We start from the raw sequence: 17,434 nt of genomic DNA on the forward strand, positions 1-17,434 counted from the left end.
GCTTGTTGTGTTTATACATATATATAACTTTTGACTCAAAGTTTACATTGTAGATTATGTTCTATGAATGTAAAAATGTTACATTTCATTACATGTAATGTCATGTTTATACTGTGAATATCTGCACATTCCTACGGAAGCGTATTGCATTCACTTGAATAAAAAAAATACATTCTTTGGTCTGTTTTTCGAGGTAATTATTTCTGTTTTTCTGAGTATTTTTTTCTGTTTTCCAGAGTAATTTATTTTTATGCGTGGTTTTTCGGGGGACTTTTTTTCTGATTTTCTGAGTAATTTCTTACTCATTCAAAACATTGGACACATTCACTCTTTATTGAGAGCTCGATGTAATGGAAGCAAACATGACCTGCTTGTTTAGTTTAATCAAGTTTTACGTTGATCTGGGTTTAAGACATTGGGAGATTGTCTTTAAGTCATATAGATGGTATTACTATTATTATATATCTTTCTCCCTCTTTTCCTTTTCTCTCTCTAATTGTATATATTGGTCAAAAGACAAAGTCCCACCAAAAAGCTCAGAAACTGGGCATATGTGCGGAGCAGGAGTCACCATAGATGGGAGTCACTTGCAGGTTGGCTGTTCTCGCGAAGTATCTCGATAATTCAGAGAAAAAAATCACCACGAAAAACAGAAAAATAATTACCCAGAAAAACAGTAAAATTACTCAAAAAAAAACCAGGGGAAATAATTGCCAGAAAAACAGGACAAAAAATTAGTCAGAAGAACAGGAGAGAAAAAATTACTCAGAAAAACAGACCAAAAAAGAAATTACTCATAAAAAACTTATTATTTTTTTTTTAATTCAAGTGAATGCAATATGCTTCTGTATCTAACAGCTCTTGACAGTTTAAATATATATTTTCTTATTTTTTATATTTTAAAATGATCACCTGACTTCTGGGCCAGTTGTATTTCCTCTTACTTTCTAACCTTTGATTTTTATTAACCACAACACTAAGACAAATTCCTTGTATTCGCAAACATATTTGGGAATAAACCTGTTTCTAACCTCTCCTGAGCTTTCAGCTGAATCTTACTGTCTTCATCCGTAGATGGAGTTGTCATGGAGCTAGCTTAGTTGTCATCACCATACCTAATAAAAAGCAAATAAGTGGACCATGAATTAAGGTTTTCAAAGTCAAGGAAGAACTTCATTCATTTGTATTGTGTTTTGTTGTTATGCACAGACACTAATTAAAATCTACTCTTGAACAATCTTTTCACCTTCTTTTAACAAAACATTCAGTTCTTATCCTTGAATATGTGTGTATTAGCTTGAATCGCTGTACAGCTTCGCTCCACTTCAAACAGACCAGTTTATGGTCAACAGGTGATGTAATGGTCAATATATGATCATGAGGAGACAGTGAAAGTGTGAAGGTGAGTCAGGCATGATGGCTCAGCATGAATTGAAAACAAGGGTGGTCTGGCCTTTCTCTTCTCCACACTATCTTTGTCTCTCTGTCCACAGCAAAAGTACTGTCTTGTTAATCCAACAGGGGAATTCCTATTGTGCAGCAGGCCTTTGGAAGCCCCTGGCTGTATGGGAGGTTTCAGGACATTTTGATTTAGATCATTTAGATTTCTCATGCTTGTCCATGTGTGTGAGGTATTTGTACGTAGGTGTGGAAAATGGGGGCTGAATCTTTCCAAGTGGGTCACACAGACACTTGAACAATACTAGAATACATGATTGAGTCAAAGGTGCATCTGTGAACTGCTCTCCTCTTTTCTGCTGCTGATTGGAGCACAAAAGAGCATTCCTCAACTGTGAATCAGAGGACAAAGGTCACTGACTCCACTCCAAATTAGCACTGGACCCTCTTTGATTCAGGGGCCTCTACCATGTTTGCACACATATGTACAGACATATAATGCACCACCAATCCTTTGAAAAGAGACCCCCCATTTATTTAAGTATTTTCATCTAATCTAGTCTAAACCATGTACCTCCTTTTACTGTTGCGTCTGGGAATTTCCAGAGAAAGTGGAATCCATTGGCTCTGCTGTACTCTCATAGGTACCTCCCTGTTGTTTTAAGAACATTTAGGCCGAGAATGCAGAGGGCACTGGCTTCAGACACACTACACCTTGTAAAGATGGTGCCTATTTCCCTGAACCACAGAGGTGCACCTGACTAAACGTCAACAGGCTCTCCTTTGGCTTAAGCAGAAGAGTGTGAAGTCATAGTGCAATAATATTGTTTTTAGTTTGTGTGTGATCAGGTTCGTGTTAAACTCTGTGTAAAATAAGCAGCGGTTCTTCAGATTTCAAAGTGTGTGCGAATGACTCATGTGAAGGCTGAGAAAACATTGAGGCAATATTTTCTGTGCTAAATCTTGCCTGCAGGTATTGTTTGGGCAACGCTGAGAGGGATTTTTGGTTGTCTATCTACATAACAGCCATGTTCCTAGGAAGTCTTAGTGGAGGATAGATATTTCAAAAGATGATTCACAAAATACATCACATTTTTAAGTGTCATAAAATGTTTCAACAGGATTATTAGGAATATAAGGTGTCACAATAACATGTCAACAATCACATAACCTGCTAAAGATATAGAGATTTATTCACTACTCTACCAGTAATACTATGTCTTCAGGATTGGTTTTGCTTTTAAGAATAATACAATCTGTATTTAACATAAAATCTACAATAAAACATTTAATTTGCCCAGTACCAATGACTCATAAATCAATATCTACATCAAAGACAATTTTCTTCCTTACACAAACAACCAAGTACTTTGTCGGCAAAGCAGCTCCAGGATTTATTTATCAATTCTGGATGCTCTGTAACTTATAAAGACACTGGTTCAAGTTTGCACAAATGAAACTGTGATGTGAAATTTGCATTAATAGAATGTGAATTCCATTTTTAGGGCAAACTGTATTGACTTAATAAAGTTCTGTTTCCATCTTTTCCTCCTTCTTTCCTTATATTTCATTTTATGGTGCTAGTATTGGTTTGTAATGTAACTGTGCTGCCATTTTTGCTAAAGGTCTGTCATAATAAGATCATTTGATCTACATAGACCAGGCTGGTCATATAAAGGCAAAATGTAATGATTAATATTGTTGTTAATATGTTGTGTTACAGAGTAAACTATAATTACTATGGCATAATTTTTGCTTAAATAAGATAAAACAGTTGTTAACCTCTTAAGCCCGAGAGCCCCTGCCGGCAAGTCATATCGACAAGTCATAGGATTTTTCTGAGTAGGAAACATAGGCTTAATAAATAAAATGAATTACAGCTGAATTCCATTTTATTGCTTTGGTTTCTGGGTCCTGGTATTGTGGTTGCTGGCTCACTGTCACGGGTTACTGGGACACTTGAAGAGAACAGATCCTTCATCATAAATGTTTTTAATAATACCTGTGTAACAATTCTAGATTCACTATATTATCAGTTTCATATTGATACCGACAAAAGTAACCAAACACTAACTTTTGGTTGGTCAATCCTCTTCTCTACTTTTAACCAAAGACCATAAGGCTGCAGTACTGATATATCTGTGGTGGAGTGTGCAGTTGGTTGTCTCACTGTTTGGAACATTTGTGTCTCAGTGAGTCTTGTAATATCAAATAGTTGTGCAACACTGCCATCTGCAGGTGGAGGTGTAGAAGTGTATGCAACTCCACAGGTGATTATTTAGCTGTAATAGGTCTGTTGAACTTGCACTTGCACAACATTATCCCTGGTGCTGAAATGCAGAAGCTGTGGTTGTCACTTAAGTAATTCAGTTGTGCTATACAATGACAATAAAGCACTTGAATCTTAAAGCAGAATTGAGAATTACCAATTGACTCTCTTATGTGTGTTAACACACTATGTAGACACTCACTACATTTCCCAACCCAGTGTGGACCACATCAAACTGCACACCACATTGTCACTTAAGGGTGATTTCAGCTAAGAGCGTTATATAATCAGCTGGTTATTGTTTCAAAACTTCAGAAAAAGCTAACCCAGCTGGAGATGACTGGCTCCATCTGGCACCGAGTTGCCATCTGTGTGACAGACACAAACAGAACGGCAGATCTCTCTTAGCTCTCTTGTACTATATAATTGCATACTCCACCAAGGTCCCATTGTGTCATTGTTGGAGATGATAATCCTCATCTTAAACAATCATATGCTCTCTCAGAAAATGTTTACTTTATTGACTATATTATTTATACTGTACTATATTGTACTGTCTGGCTGCCTTGTGTTGCATGTGTACCCTCCACTTGGAAAATTAAATAAAAAATTGGTCACAGAAAAAAATCATGAAGAGATCAATTTTAAGTGAGAAAAATAATTGCATAAGTTAGTACCTCTGTGACATATTAATAAATGCCCTTTCTTTTGATATAGGCTACTTTGATAATCATAATCATAATGATAATACATTTAATTCATACTGAACTTTTCATTGGCAGTTAATCTCAAGGTTGCAAGGTATCAATTTCCGGTCAAAAGACAGAAACAACAAGCAAAAAATGTCGCCAAATGCTTGTCTGTGGATTTATTTGCATAAGCAACATTTGGACATCTGACCTGAAAAACTGAAGCTTTAAATGCCGCATAGGACACTTGTGCGTTTTTTTCCGACACTGTACCTTTAAATAGAATCCCCCTCCAGTGCGCATGCGTAGGCTGTGTTTAGTTTTCTCCAACCTGAGGAGCTGTCTGGTGTCGCTGCGCTAGCAAATCCACCGTTGCCACTTCTTGTCATGTTTAAAGAGCAACAGGGGTGCTTTCCCCCCTCACATTGGAGTACAAGGAGTCACCACGACACACAGCTGTCAACGAAGTCTACCTTTAAAGGTGTTTAAAGTGCTTTGGGAGAAGGCCGGTAGGACCAACAACAGTTCAAAGTGTTTGCTCAATAGCCCTCCAGTTCCCACACCATCACACCACATCCATGTTGACTGCGGCAGCCTTCGTGCTGGGTCCAGGGATACAAACACCGCGACCCTTTTGTTCGGCAGCGGATAATATTTGGCTGAATTGCAGTTGCTTGTCGGAGGACCACCGTATGTTAAAGTGTACATTCCTGTTTCAGTCTGGAGGCTTGTTTACGCGTTAAAATGGCTGCTGAAATGGCATTTGGAAGAGAATGGTCTTGAATCAATGCAGTAACGTTACATTACCTAGCTGAGGCCAAAGAGCTAATGAGCCACACAGGCTAACACATTATGTATTAGCAAGTGACAATATTCAACGAGTTAACGGCTTTAATGGATGGTCTGCTTTTTTGGTAAGCTCTTCCAACAAGAGGTAGGGGTGAAGGGAATTCCTCCCACTCCAAATGTATGCATGCGGTTAACCAAGCAGCTTTAAAAAAACAGTTAGCCAACCATTTCTTAGCCATTTTCTCTAAAGCTGTGTACGCAGGCTTATTTTAGCCTCGACTTGAATATGAATAACATTCAACGAATATGCAGGACTTCTTTGTTATGATTAAAACAGCCTGAGTAGCGGAGGCTTTCTCCCAAAGCAGAGCTAAAGGCCCCGGTCTCTCACTCGGATCGGTCAACCTGGGGGAGAAAAAAAATGGATCCTGGGGGGAGATGTACGACTAAACTCTTTCTCTTTGGACCTAAAGTAGCCACCCACAGCGATGTGCGGGGCATCAACAGATACTTGGTGGTCTGTGTTTTGTTTTACTTGGTCCTCTTCACTCACGCCTCTCCGGCGAAACCGTGCGACAAGAATTGTCTCTCCGGAAAATGTATAAACGGATCCTGCATCTGTGATCGAGGATGGGTTGGAGACCAGTGTCAGCACTGCCAGGGGAGATTCAAGTAAGTGAGCCATGCACAAAATGTTTTGCTCCAGGATTTCTCTGCGACGACATCAGGCTAATTTATAGTCAAGATAGTTCAGTTTCACACCCAAAAGTAAGTTGGGATTATAAAGTTGCATGAAGTGGTTGTTTGTCATCAATCACTAGTTAATATACAGACGTGTAGCTAATAAGCTTTTTTGGAGATGGATTACAATCAAAATTAAATGTTTTGGTGCTATGATGTGACAGACTAGGGCTGGACATTATATTGATAATATATCGGTAATATATCGATATCGTGACTACATATATCGTCTTAGACCTTGGATATCATAATATGGTGGTTTCTTTTCCTTGTTGTAAAGACTGCGTTTTAGTGAAGTGATGTCATTTTCTGAACTAACCAGACTGCTCAAGCTGTTGTTTTCCTCTACCCACTTAGTCATTGTATCCACATTACTAATGATTATTCATCAGTAATGTCATTGTGTAAAAACTGTGGAAAGCGCCACTAGTCCTTAGGTAGTGTTGCAATGCTACAGGGTTGTTGCAATGTTATTGTACTCAGCAAATTACCTAAATTTTGTGTCAAAAAAAAAATGTTATATTTGATTTTGTCCATATCACCCTGCTCTATGACAAACCCCTACCCCCTTTAACACTTTATGCACTCATTATTATTATTATTGGTATTACTGTTATCATTATAAGGCACAGTGATATATGCTCAAGTTTTTGAGCAAGTCAGCAGCCTCAGTCGACCTGTTGAGCTCCAGGGCTTATTTCTACAGGTTTGTAATATGCACTTCTTATTTTGCACAAAAAACAACAAACAAAGAAAACAGAATGAGATATAGCTTTTGGAACAGGATACACAAAATCCATATTTTGAAATGCATATAAACGTCAGGGCTGCAACTACACATTAGTTTAATTATTGACTCTCTGGTAATCTATAAAGTGTCAGAAAACATCCATCACAATCTTCTATATCTCTAGGTGACTTATTCACATTGCTTGTTGTGTTCAACTAGTTGTTCAAAACCCAGAAGAGATTCACTTAAGTATCACAAAAGGCAAAGAAAAGCATCAAATCTTCACAATTAAGAAGCTTGGACATTGTAATGTTGAAGATGGTCATAAACAATTCTATGCATGATCAAAAGAGCAGCAGATGAAAGTGATGTGGATGGGAAGGTTGTAATTTGATGCACATTTCTCACTTGCGCGTCGCATCTGTCAGCTTGCTGTTTTGTAATCCATCTCTGTTCACTGGGTGTAGACGCTTGACGTTTGGATGCCTTCTCACACACAAGAAATAGAAATTGATTTAGATTGTTTGGCTGTCAGCGAGAGGAGTGAATGAATGAGCACAATTACTTTACAAGTAAAATCAAATCTGCAAATGTGAGCATGGACCAGTCGACTGAGACTCTAGCACGCATTGTTAGATTGAGAAATGAGCCTCTGCAACCAACTGATTTTTTTATATTCCCCACTGTATGTGTTGATACAGATACTATTTATTGTTCCTTGTTGATCAGGACAGGTAGACACCATGACAAACGACTCATAAATGCAGTCGGAGTTGAGGTTTTGTGCAAAGATGCAGTAGTTGTAAGGAAAAAGAAGGGAGACAATAGCAAAGCGACTAACAGATACTTTTCAAACCTCTATGTAATAATAATGATTATGTTCATCTTGACAGCTTAACACATCTAATGGTTTCTGAGTACACCTGAGGTGCACTCTTGTGGCGCACAAGTGCCTCTATCACAGTAATTACTGCTGCTCCCGATGTGTCTGAGGGTTTGTACGGCTTGTCATTGGGCACGGCGTCAAGGAATAACCTCCATCATCACCTCGAGACAAACTACTGAAATGTGATATCCTTGGGCCCTTTCAGTCAAAGGAATAGAGACGTATGCCCCGTGCAGTACGAGTGTGAAACCCAAGTTTTGAAAAGTTTGAATTAGTACCACAGATTGATTTCATGTTCGCAGTGTGTTTTTATAATTAGTGATTTTTAAATGCGGGGAAAACCGGAACGTCGCCGTGATGAGGGGCGGCAAGAATACACACGCAGTTGCTTAGGGTCAGACAGGTTAATGTTTCTTTATCCTTTGCAAGTGAAGCATGAGAAATACATCATTCTTGGATGTGTGACCAGTAGTTAGTTGTCTGCTGCTGTGAGTTTATATCCCATCAATCAACAAAACACAAATCCAGGTGTCGTAACTGTAACCAGCCTTTGCATAAAGAATTTGTTGATATGATGTGAGCATTAACCAAATGACATGGAAATGTTTAGGGAAATGTTTTTAACTATGTGACCCTCAATTCATCCATTATCTCATCAAAGGATCTGAATAAAAATGAATTGTTATCTCTTATCTCTCTGTTATGCATCTAAAACAATTTTTAGGGACATAACAGGCAATTTAGTACATTATTCAGTCATTCAGACCACCCACAAGATCCCAGTGTGTATTTACGAGATTAAGGAATGCTTCAAAATCTAGAAATCAGAGAATAATGGCTGCAGTCTGTCTCTGTGTTATGAAAACAGAGGCTTGAACGTGATGAACAGACAGATACTCATGAAATATTTGTTTCAACTTTGACACCCAAACGCGTCGTATGAAACCCATCACTGTGTCGAGAAAACGTCCATATAAGCAATATTTCAATTTTCTTCTGAGCACAGTTTTGGGGTGAGCTAGTCTAATTTCTTCTGATATGAGACAATGATGAATGTCCATTAAAAAGGCATCTATCATTGTGACACACACTGCTGCTGCAGCCTTTTGAGTGTGACGAATACTTTGTTTCTGAATTGTTTCCAGTATCAAATTAGAGACAGAAAGAGGAGCACAAGAGCTCATTCAGGAGCCTGTTTGAATCTTTTTGCTTGACAGAGACTTGCGTTGGGCCGACTGCCAATTTTCTGGCTTCTTATGCTGAATCTTGTGAGTCTACTTTTATAGAAGTTTTTTTTTTCCTGGATGAAATATCTGCTTCTTAGATAATCAAATCTCTGTGCTGCCATTAAATAAAAACTATATTGTTCAAGTCAGTAGACCTTTGTTAACTTGTATATGATATGATCTTTCCTTTTTTGAATTTTAATTCTTTGCTTGCTTGATAACCTTTTAAAAATGAGAAACCAGAGTATGTTGTAGCAGCTTTTATGTTAGATAACAATCAGTCCCACTCAAACGTTCATCTAATGCAGTTGAAGAAATAGTTCATGTTGTTTTGTTTTGGTGTCTTGTTTGTAATGGTGTGCTGCTGATTCTGAACATTACACTCAAGCTGCAACAATTAGTAGATTAGTTTAAAATGAATCTGCGGCTGTTTTGATATAATAGTTGTTTTAAGAAAATGGTCCAAATATTTGCTGCTTTCAGCTTCTCAGATGCTAGGATTTAAATCTTTTAAAATCATAAATAAATGTGTCTTCTTTAGACTTTTGAACAGACAAAACAACACGTGAGCTTGAGGAAATTACAGCAGGAATTTGAACTATTTTATAACATTTTCTGAATGATTCTTATGCCTGAAAAAGCACCTGAGGTTGAAGGATTTTAATGAGGGACGCAGCTTTATGCCCAACTACTTTCTCACTTCTTCCTTTTTGATATTATCCTGCTTTTATAGATTATTTCCAATTTATTCAGTGCTCTGTCTGAAATAATAGAGGTCAGATAACAATATATCATCATCCAATTTATTGTACGGTAACTCTTTTATCAGAAAGGATGTCATCTGTCAGGGAGATGCTCTTTTTGGCTTTTTGGCTCTACTCTCATGATGGTACATGAAAGTAAAAATAAGTCGTTAATAAGTTGACATCAACAGCAAGAATATAAAGTTGACAAATTTTACCATTAATTGATCATCTTAAATACATGCTAATCAATGAATAGCCATCTGTTTGATGTGATTGTTATTTTAATTAAAAATGTATTTGTCATTTGATTTCACATGTTCAGTCTGTGGTGACATGTCACTGTCTTGACTGTGTTGTCTGTCTGTGATCGTTCAGGTTGACGGAGCCCTCAGGATACCTCACCGATGGTCCAATCAACTATAAGTACAAAACAAAGTGTACCTGGCTCATTGAGGGCTAGTAAGTACTTTTTGTAAATTATAATGTTCTGCTGAGGCTGAGTGCACACAGTCAAATTTAATTATGTAGAGTAAACTGATTAATGTAATTAATTCAGGCTGACCAGCATCTCTGTTTACTTTTGTTGCTCATACAGCGTGATGTAAAGCTGGGTTTAGCATTTTGAAAGTTCAGTATATTTGTCTGTTTAGATGGAATTGATGCTTCATTTTAATTAGCTGTGATTCAGAGAAATGTAAAAGCGTAGGACCTGTTGATGCTTTTAATTGTCATGGCAACAGCGGTCACTGGGAGGACAGAGCTGTTAGGAAACTTTATTACCAGGATGGAAACAGAGGGCAGCATGAGGGAGCTCTAAAAATATCTGGAGGGTGGGGGGGATGGGGTGTATTTCCCTCTTTCACAATGTACTACTTATTTCCTTTTACTAAAATGATAATTTATATAGAGACAGGGCGCAATGCATCATACTCTAACGAACCACATCCACCGGAGGGAAAAACAATCGGCGCCATAATATGCAACCAAGGGCTGAAATACTGAAATAAATGTCTGCAGTTAGTTAAAAAACATTCGATTTTTAGCATGTCAAAGGATTACTCTAGCTCCCTGTGTCTACCAGAGAGGAAAAGGTATATAAACAACATTAATATTGTCAGTCTATCTTACCTGCAAACATAATACTGCATAGCTTTCTGACTTATCCACATTCCACTATAAAAAAAAAAAAGTTGCATCCTGTCAAAATACTTTAGCTTAACTTGCAGAAATACATTTAGTGAAAAAGTGACATATGGGTATTTGACATAGCAGTCACTAAATGTTTGCTGCACACGTAGGCATACTGAGTTTATCCTGCTGATGCCTCACATCCTATTTCCTGTATCTACTTTTGTCTTCTTTAAGGTTCATTTTTTCTGGTTTGGCAGCTTATTAAAAACTCTGTTGGTAATGCATCATGCCACACAGCAGCGTTTAGGTAGTTTTCTGTTACTAATAAATGTAAGTGACAATGAAGGACCTTCAGGCAACACAAAGTCAATGGAGAGTGATGCATTGTTTCCACATCCGGGCTGAGTGGAACTTAATTGGCTTCAGTCTCAGTCTGTGCAATGCGGTCCATGACATGCTAACAGTTGATGTTTTTTTTAACTTCATTGATACTGCTTTATGAGTAAGCGGTTTATGAATGAGCAAATATGTTGTTTTTTTTATTCAGTTATACATAAATGATGATGTGTGGGCAGGACATCAAGATAACATCATTTGTCAGTGTTATTTTCCATGAATATCAGAATCAGTTGTCAGAATCCTGCAGTAGTTTCAAATGTGTGTTGTTAAAATGATTATCCTTGCCTCAATTTTACAGCATTTTGTATTCTCTTCTTTTTTTTCCTCCTGTAGTCCAAATGCAGTTCTTCGGTTAAGGTTTAACCACTTTGCCACAGAATGTAGTTGGGACCATATGTACATCTATGATGGAGACTCAGTATATGCTCCTCTGGTTGCTGTTTTCAGGTGAGAGACTCCAAAGTAATAAAGGAGTGAGTTTTTACTGAGCTATGTCCAGAGTGTCGACAGATGACATATTATTGATGTATTACTGTGCTGTAATTATGTACTGGTAATGGTAACTAATAATGGTGGTGACACAAATATGAGGTCAGTTTCTATTATTGATATTATTATAATATTTTTTATTCTTATTATTATTCTGATGTGAGAGACCTCACTTTTTTGCCTGTTAAATTTAGTTTAATTTACTCCTACTTATTTATTCTCACACGGCTTGTTACTATAGCTGGAAATGGAAATTGAGTTGTGAGAAGGTGACAACAGTGGATCTTCTGCTTTTGTTGCACAGCGGTCTGATTGTACCAGAAGTTCGGGGAAATGAGACAGTCCCTGAGGTTGAGACGACTTCAGGCTACGCACTACTACACTTTTTCAGCGATGCTGCCTATAACCTCACAGGATTTGAAATATTTTACTCGTAAGTACTGTATCTAGGTTATACAATTGGGAAGAAAACACAGCATTACATTCATACATTACAGTTTATATTTTTAGTGTTGGGTGTCTCAGCAGGAACCCAACTTTAAACCCTTAGAGGTATGTGTGCAAACAGTGTTGTAGGCCATATTTCTGTGTTTTAAGATAATATTTTTATAGTGGTCAGTCTGATTTTCTTCTTCTTTTTTTTTTAGCAAACTGGTTTTTGTTTCTCTTAACTGTTGATGGATGGTGATGTTTTTGCACCCTACATTTCAGCAACAACAACAGTTACAAGTGCTTTTCTGGACTATACAGCAACAATCCCCTTTAATGGCCAGTGACCTGCTCAATAGGTTTTCATTCATCACCAGTCTTTTTATCCCCCTCACCTTTGCCAAACAATAAATGATTCTCATCAATCTTTCTCAGTCAAGCTAAGGTGTCCGTGTGGATGAAATACTTCTTACAATGTTGGCTAAATGAAAACATCTTTTTGAACAGGATCAACTCTTGTCCCAATAACTGCTCTGGTCATGGGAAGTGCACCCCTGGGAACTCAGCTGCTAGCAGAGTGTACTGCGAATGTGACAAGTATTGGAAGGGTGAGGCGTGCGACATCCCCTACTGCAGGAACAACTGCGGCAGCCCCGACCACGGATACTGCGACCTCACCGGGGAGAAGTTGTGTGTCTGCAATGACAGTTGGCAAGGTAAAAGGAAGCATTGTCCAAACACAGCAAATATTCAGATCAGAAAGTAGAAGTTGAATTAACGGTGGGATCGGGCCCCTTTTGTATTTTAGTTTCAGTTAGTCTTTAAAATGCTAATAATGCCATATTTGACTGAATATGAGACGGCCCTGATTATTAAGCGACTGCCCTTTTCCAACTCCTGTTTAAGATACAGCACACTTTCACACTTGTTCTGGTGAGACAGTTTCCCAGAGATGCTATTAATCCATGGAGAAGGGAGCCATCATCCTTGAAGCCTTTTCTCTCGAAAAAATTAAGTAACACCATTAAAGCAGAATGCAAATTGCACATTTGTGTAGCTCATATATCAGTCACACTCACTCCTGTCTAGCTCTTGTAAACTGTAAAAAATATTTTTCTCCAGCAGCTACCAGGTACATTTCTGCAGGTGACGGAAGATGCTTTTGACTTGTTTTCACACATGAATTTATTTCCTCTGCAGCAGAATAACAAAACACTTTTTAGGACTGACTTACCCCAAAAGAAACACTGTAAACAGACTTGAATACACATGCTAGCCTAACAACAATAAAGTGCTGGTGTTACACCAGTACAAACTGCACTTCTTAAGAAAATCAGATCTTGTGTATTTTTTTTCACCAACAAATAGCCTAGTCCTTGAATATAAGACGATCCCCATTTCTTCAAATGTAATTTCCAGAATAGAATATCTTACTTTATTCAGGTCAGTAATAATTAATATCGTAGGAAAGTAGTCACGAGAAGGCTTTTAAAACACAAAAGCTTGACATGTTTCCAGAGTCTCACAGCAACATTCAGAGAGAGATCTGACACATCTGGAGCCCAACTGCAAAAGGGGTTTTGGGTTTGACAGCATTTTATTTAATCTGAATCCAAGACTGAAGCACACATTCAAATCAAACATATGATTTAAATTGAGGTTGAACTTTCTACTTGATGAACTACATTATCTATTTTAACCAAAAAAGCTTTAAATAAAAAAACATTAAAAACCGAAACTCAAAAATGAACTTTTATGGAACTAAACTTTTGCCATATAGATCACATATTTTCGATTTAAGTAAATGACAGCTGGAATGTTTTTCATTGTCCCAACTTGCACCAGGATCCAAAATGGACCAAATATTAGAGTGTGACTGCGTGAGCAAATATATGTGAAGTTTTATAGCTCGACTATTACATGTGTCGGTATCTTTACTGCATCTTCACTGTCCGCTTCACTGGTATTTATGGTATTTGTCAAAGAGGCTTTGGCCTCTTGGCTTCTGACTGACTTTGAGAAAAATATTGGAAAAGTGGAGTTGCAGCCCGAACTTATAAAAAGAACTTAGCTTAATATTCTTGGACTAATATTTCACCCTCTCACAATGTTTTCCACCTACATAACACTGAGTGATGAATCATATATACCTTATTTTTTGCAGTCACAGGTTATGAAAAATGCTGTCGCTCCTGTTTGTGGTAATTATGCAGTAAGATGTAATGAAGAATGTGCTAGCAGACGAGTGAGAACAGCTGTGTTGTGTTGTGTCATAATGCTGATTGGTAACAAGTCAATAAGGCATGTGACAGTGCATTATTATGTGCCTCCAGCTGGAGGGAGCCAAATGCTTTCGCGTGATGAAACTCGACAGAATAATTAGCGGAGGCATGTGCTTTTTCAGCGCGGCCTTCATTCACACAGTTTAACATATTCACACCTCCCTGCCTGTCATGTTCGGTTAAGGAGTGGTCACGCTTTTGTTTTCGTTTGAGAGTGGCATGTTTATTCTTCTAAGTGAGCGGGTAATGAAAATATGTCTCAGATTTTAAAAAATCCATTCTAAATCACCGTTTAGAATAAACTTGTAATCACATTGGAAACTTTGCTCTCATGACAACAATGTTGTTTACTAACATTTACCTTTAGTTGTCATTTCTTTCTCATCATATTCTTTATGTCCTTGCAGGCCCAGACTGCTCCCTGACTGTACCTTCAACAGAGTCCTTCTGGGTCTTACCCAGTGTCAAGGCCTTTGGCACATCACTCGCCAGGGCTTCCCATAAGGCCGTGGTGCAGGAGAAGGTCATGTGGGTGGTGGGCGGATACACCTTCAACTTCAGCTCCTTCCAGATGATTCTCAAGTAAATAGCATAGTGTGCCTGCTTTTTCACAAGCGGGATTCTGACTCGTTAAAATACTGTTTCCATTTTTGAATTAAATTTTTATCACCCTTCAACAAGAAGTATTTGGTTGACACCGAAACGTTGCCCTTCAGCTAAACGCAACAACTTTGTTGCCATTTATGTTCCTCTAATTACTGCTTGCTCTTCTTTGTTATACTGGGTGGAGTTTTAATACAATGCTTTGTCGGTGCCTACGTGGTGCAGTCATCTTCCCTAAATTCAGGTTTTTTCTTTCACCCTGTGTACTTTGATGATTCTGCAGACGAGATGCAGAACTAACTTATCTGCTGACTCATGTCCTGGCTCAGAGATAGTCACTGACAGTTCCTCTCCCCACAGTTCATTGCTGGGACAAACTCCTTCCATCTGCTCACTGTTACCATTAGGTGCTTCCAATCCTGAGGAAGATTGATCCTGAGCCCCAAAATCATTTTGTATAAATCACCAGTGTGTGCTGATGTAACCAGCAGCAGTTCTTTATTGTTAATGCCTAGAAACATTCATCTGCCCATGGTCATGATTGAGTCAGACCCCTTCCTTAATAGAAGCACTTTTGGTGACTGAGAGAGTTTAGTGGCATGAGGAGTAAATCAAATGATGTGACGTCACAGAGGGGCAAGCTAAATATGTGCAGTAATTTGGTATGCGGCTAATGATTTGTGTTCAGTACACATTTTCATGCGGTGTGTGATGAGTAGTGTAGTGAAAGTGTGATGTTCTGTTTATTCGCTCTGCAGCTACAACCTGGAGAGTGGCATCTGGAACACAGTGCCCATCAACAGTGGCCCCGTGCCAAGATACGGCCACTCGCTCGCTGCCTACCAGGTAAAGAGACACATTCTCTGGGTACAGAAAAGGAATTTAGGAAAAACTGTTGCTTTATTTTCAGTGTTAACACAACATATGTAAACAAACTTATGTAATATATCCTTAAACACTGAGATAAGAGACATTTTTTCTTTCTTACGACCACATCTCCTTAAATAAATATTAGATAAAATAGACACGTTTACTATCGGAGGTTTGAAATATAAGTAGAAGAAATAATTTCAAATAAACAGTTTATTCAATTTATTCTATTATGTTTTGACAGAGTGTAGCCTTTATTTCATTTTTATTACAGCAGCATCACCTGCATTATGAAACATATTAAAGTAAATCTCTCCTCTCTCTCTCTCAGGACGATATCTACATGTTCGGTGGGAAGCTGGAGGCCGGTTGGGGGAACGTGACGGATGAGCTGTGGGTGTTCAGCATACCAAGCCGGACGTGGCAACGCAGAAACCCTGTGGTCGGCCCGCCTGCCCAGGCTCAGATTTACGCAGTGGAGGGTCACTCAGCCCACTGCGTTGTGCTGGATGATGACGAACCCATAATGCTGGTCATTTTTGGCTACTCCCCCATCTACAGCTACGTCAGCAATGTTCAAGAGTACAACCTGAGTAAGTTGTCAAAAGCAGACGCCTTGACCCTCACTCCTAATATCTTTCCCTGTTATTGACTCATATTTGTTCATAGAAGTATAAATTAAAGACATAAAATTGATATTGAATTAATTATTGAGGTGTAAGAAGAACTTAATAATAAAAAGGCACAGCATTTTTTTTAATGAGCAGCTCTGGCTTTTTTGTAAGTACCAATAGAATATTTGTTTCAGCTTCAATTTACAGTAATATGCAGTATTTATGCCCTCGTCATACTGCAGGATAATGTTTTGATTACACTGAGCTCAATTTGAAAATCCACAGCAGCCAAACAGAGTGATTGTGGTTTCAAATGGCAGAGATAATTAACCATAATCACTAGAGTGCTTTGGAATCCACCTTTTTATATTGAAAACCTGCCATGACAACTCAACACCAAATCTCACAACAGAATTTTTGGAAGCTTAAGAATTGTGTGACTGTTTTTCACACCGTCCTTGCCAGTCTGTTTTTGATTCCTGCCAAATTAAAAACAGATGCCTCTAAATGATGTTTAAAGATTAAGGGTAAAAACTGTTTTCCATCATTAGTTGGATACAAATTTAATTGGAGAATCTTTTTCTGAAATAAAAGCTTACTGTGTTCTTCTTTGTCAGGGTCCAACACTTGGTCGGTGCCTGAGACCAAAGGTGCCGTTCCCCAGGCAGGCTACGGCCACAGCAGCACGTTTGACAGCGCCAGCAGCAGCGTGTATGTTCACGGAGGCTATAAGGCACTGCCTGCCAATAAATACGGCCTTGTTGATGACCTTTACCGCTATGACGTTAACACGCGGACATGGTAAATCAACACATACATATGCGGCTTTCTTCATTCATTATGTATTCCACTCTGCATGTAGGCCGCTGTCTGACTTGCTCTTCTTGTTACACTTGTCCTTGACACACCTTTCATTCATATGATCAAGGTACATTCTGAGAGAGAGCGGCTATCCACGCTACATGCACTCAGCCGTGCTCCTCAGCGGCACCCTGCTCATCTTTGGTGGCAACACGCATAACGACACATCACTCAGCAATGGGGCCAAGTGTTTCTCTGCTGACTTCCTTGCCTATGACATTGGTACAACTCATATTGCTACTGTTTGAACAGTGTATCTTGAGTAATGTTTGTCAAATGGTT

General features: G+C 38.5%; 1 protein-coding gene across 1 annotated transcript in view; it reads left to right on the top strand.

The window, feature by feature from the left end:
• Positions 1 to 4,705: 4,705 nt before the first annotated feature.
• Positions 4,706 to 17,434, top strand: part of atrnl1b (attractin-like 1b) — a 71,459-nt gene continuing 58,730 nt past the window's right edge. Inside the window, exons 1-10 of the mRNA XM_053340720.1 lie at positions 4,706 to 5,817; positions 9,850 to 9,933; positions 11,338 to 11,451; positions 11,798 to 11,926; positions 12,430 to 12,638; positions 14,612 to 14,786; positions 15,566 to 15,653; positions 16,009 to 16,270; positions 16,909 to 17,092; positions 17,220 to 17,374. Coding sequence (XP_053196695.1) covers positions 5,567 to 5,817; positions 9,850 to 9,933; positions 11,338 to 11,451; positions 11,798 to 11,926; positions 12,430 to 12,638; positions 14,612 to 14,786; positions 15,566 to 15,653; positions 16,009 to 16,270; positions 16,909 to 17,092; positions 17,220 to 17,374 — 1,651 coding nt within the window. The 5' untranslated portion in view covers positions 4,706 to 5,566. The remainder of the gene's footprint in view (positions 5,818 to 9,849; positions 9,934 to 11,337; positions 11,452 to 11,797; positions 11,927 to 12,429; positions 12,639 to 14,611; positions 14,787 to 15,565; positions 15,654 to 16,008; positions 16,271 to 16,908; positions 17,093 to 17,219; positions 17,375 to 17,434) is intronic.

This window comes from Scomber japonicus, chromosome 20 (genome assembly GCF_027409825.1).
Source record: "Scomber japonicus isolate fScoJap1 chromosome 20, fScoJap1.pri, whole genome shotgun sequence".
In the NCBI taxonomy this organism is placed as follows: domain Eukaryota; kingdom Metazoa; phylum Chordata; class Actinopteri; order Scombriformes; family Scombridae; genus Scomber; species Scomber japonicus.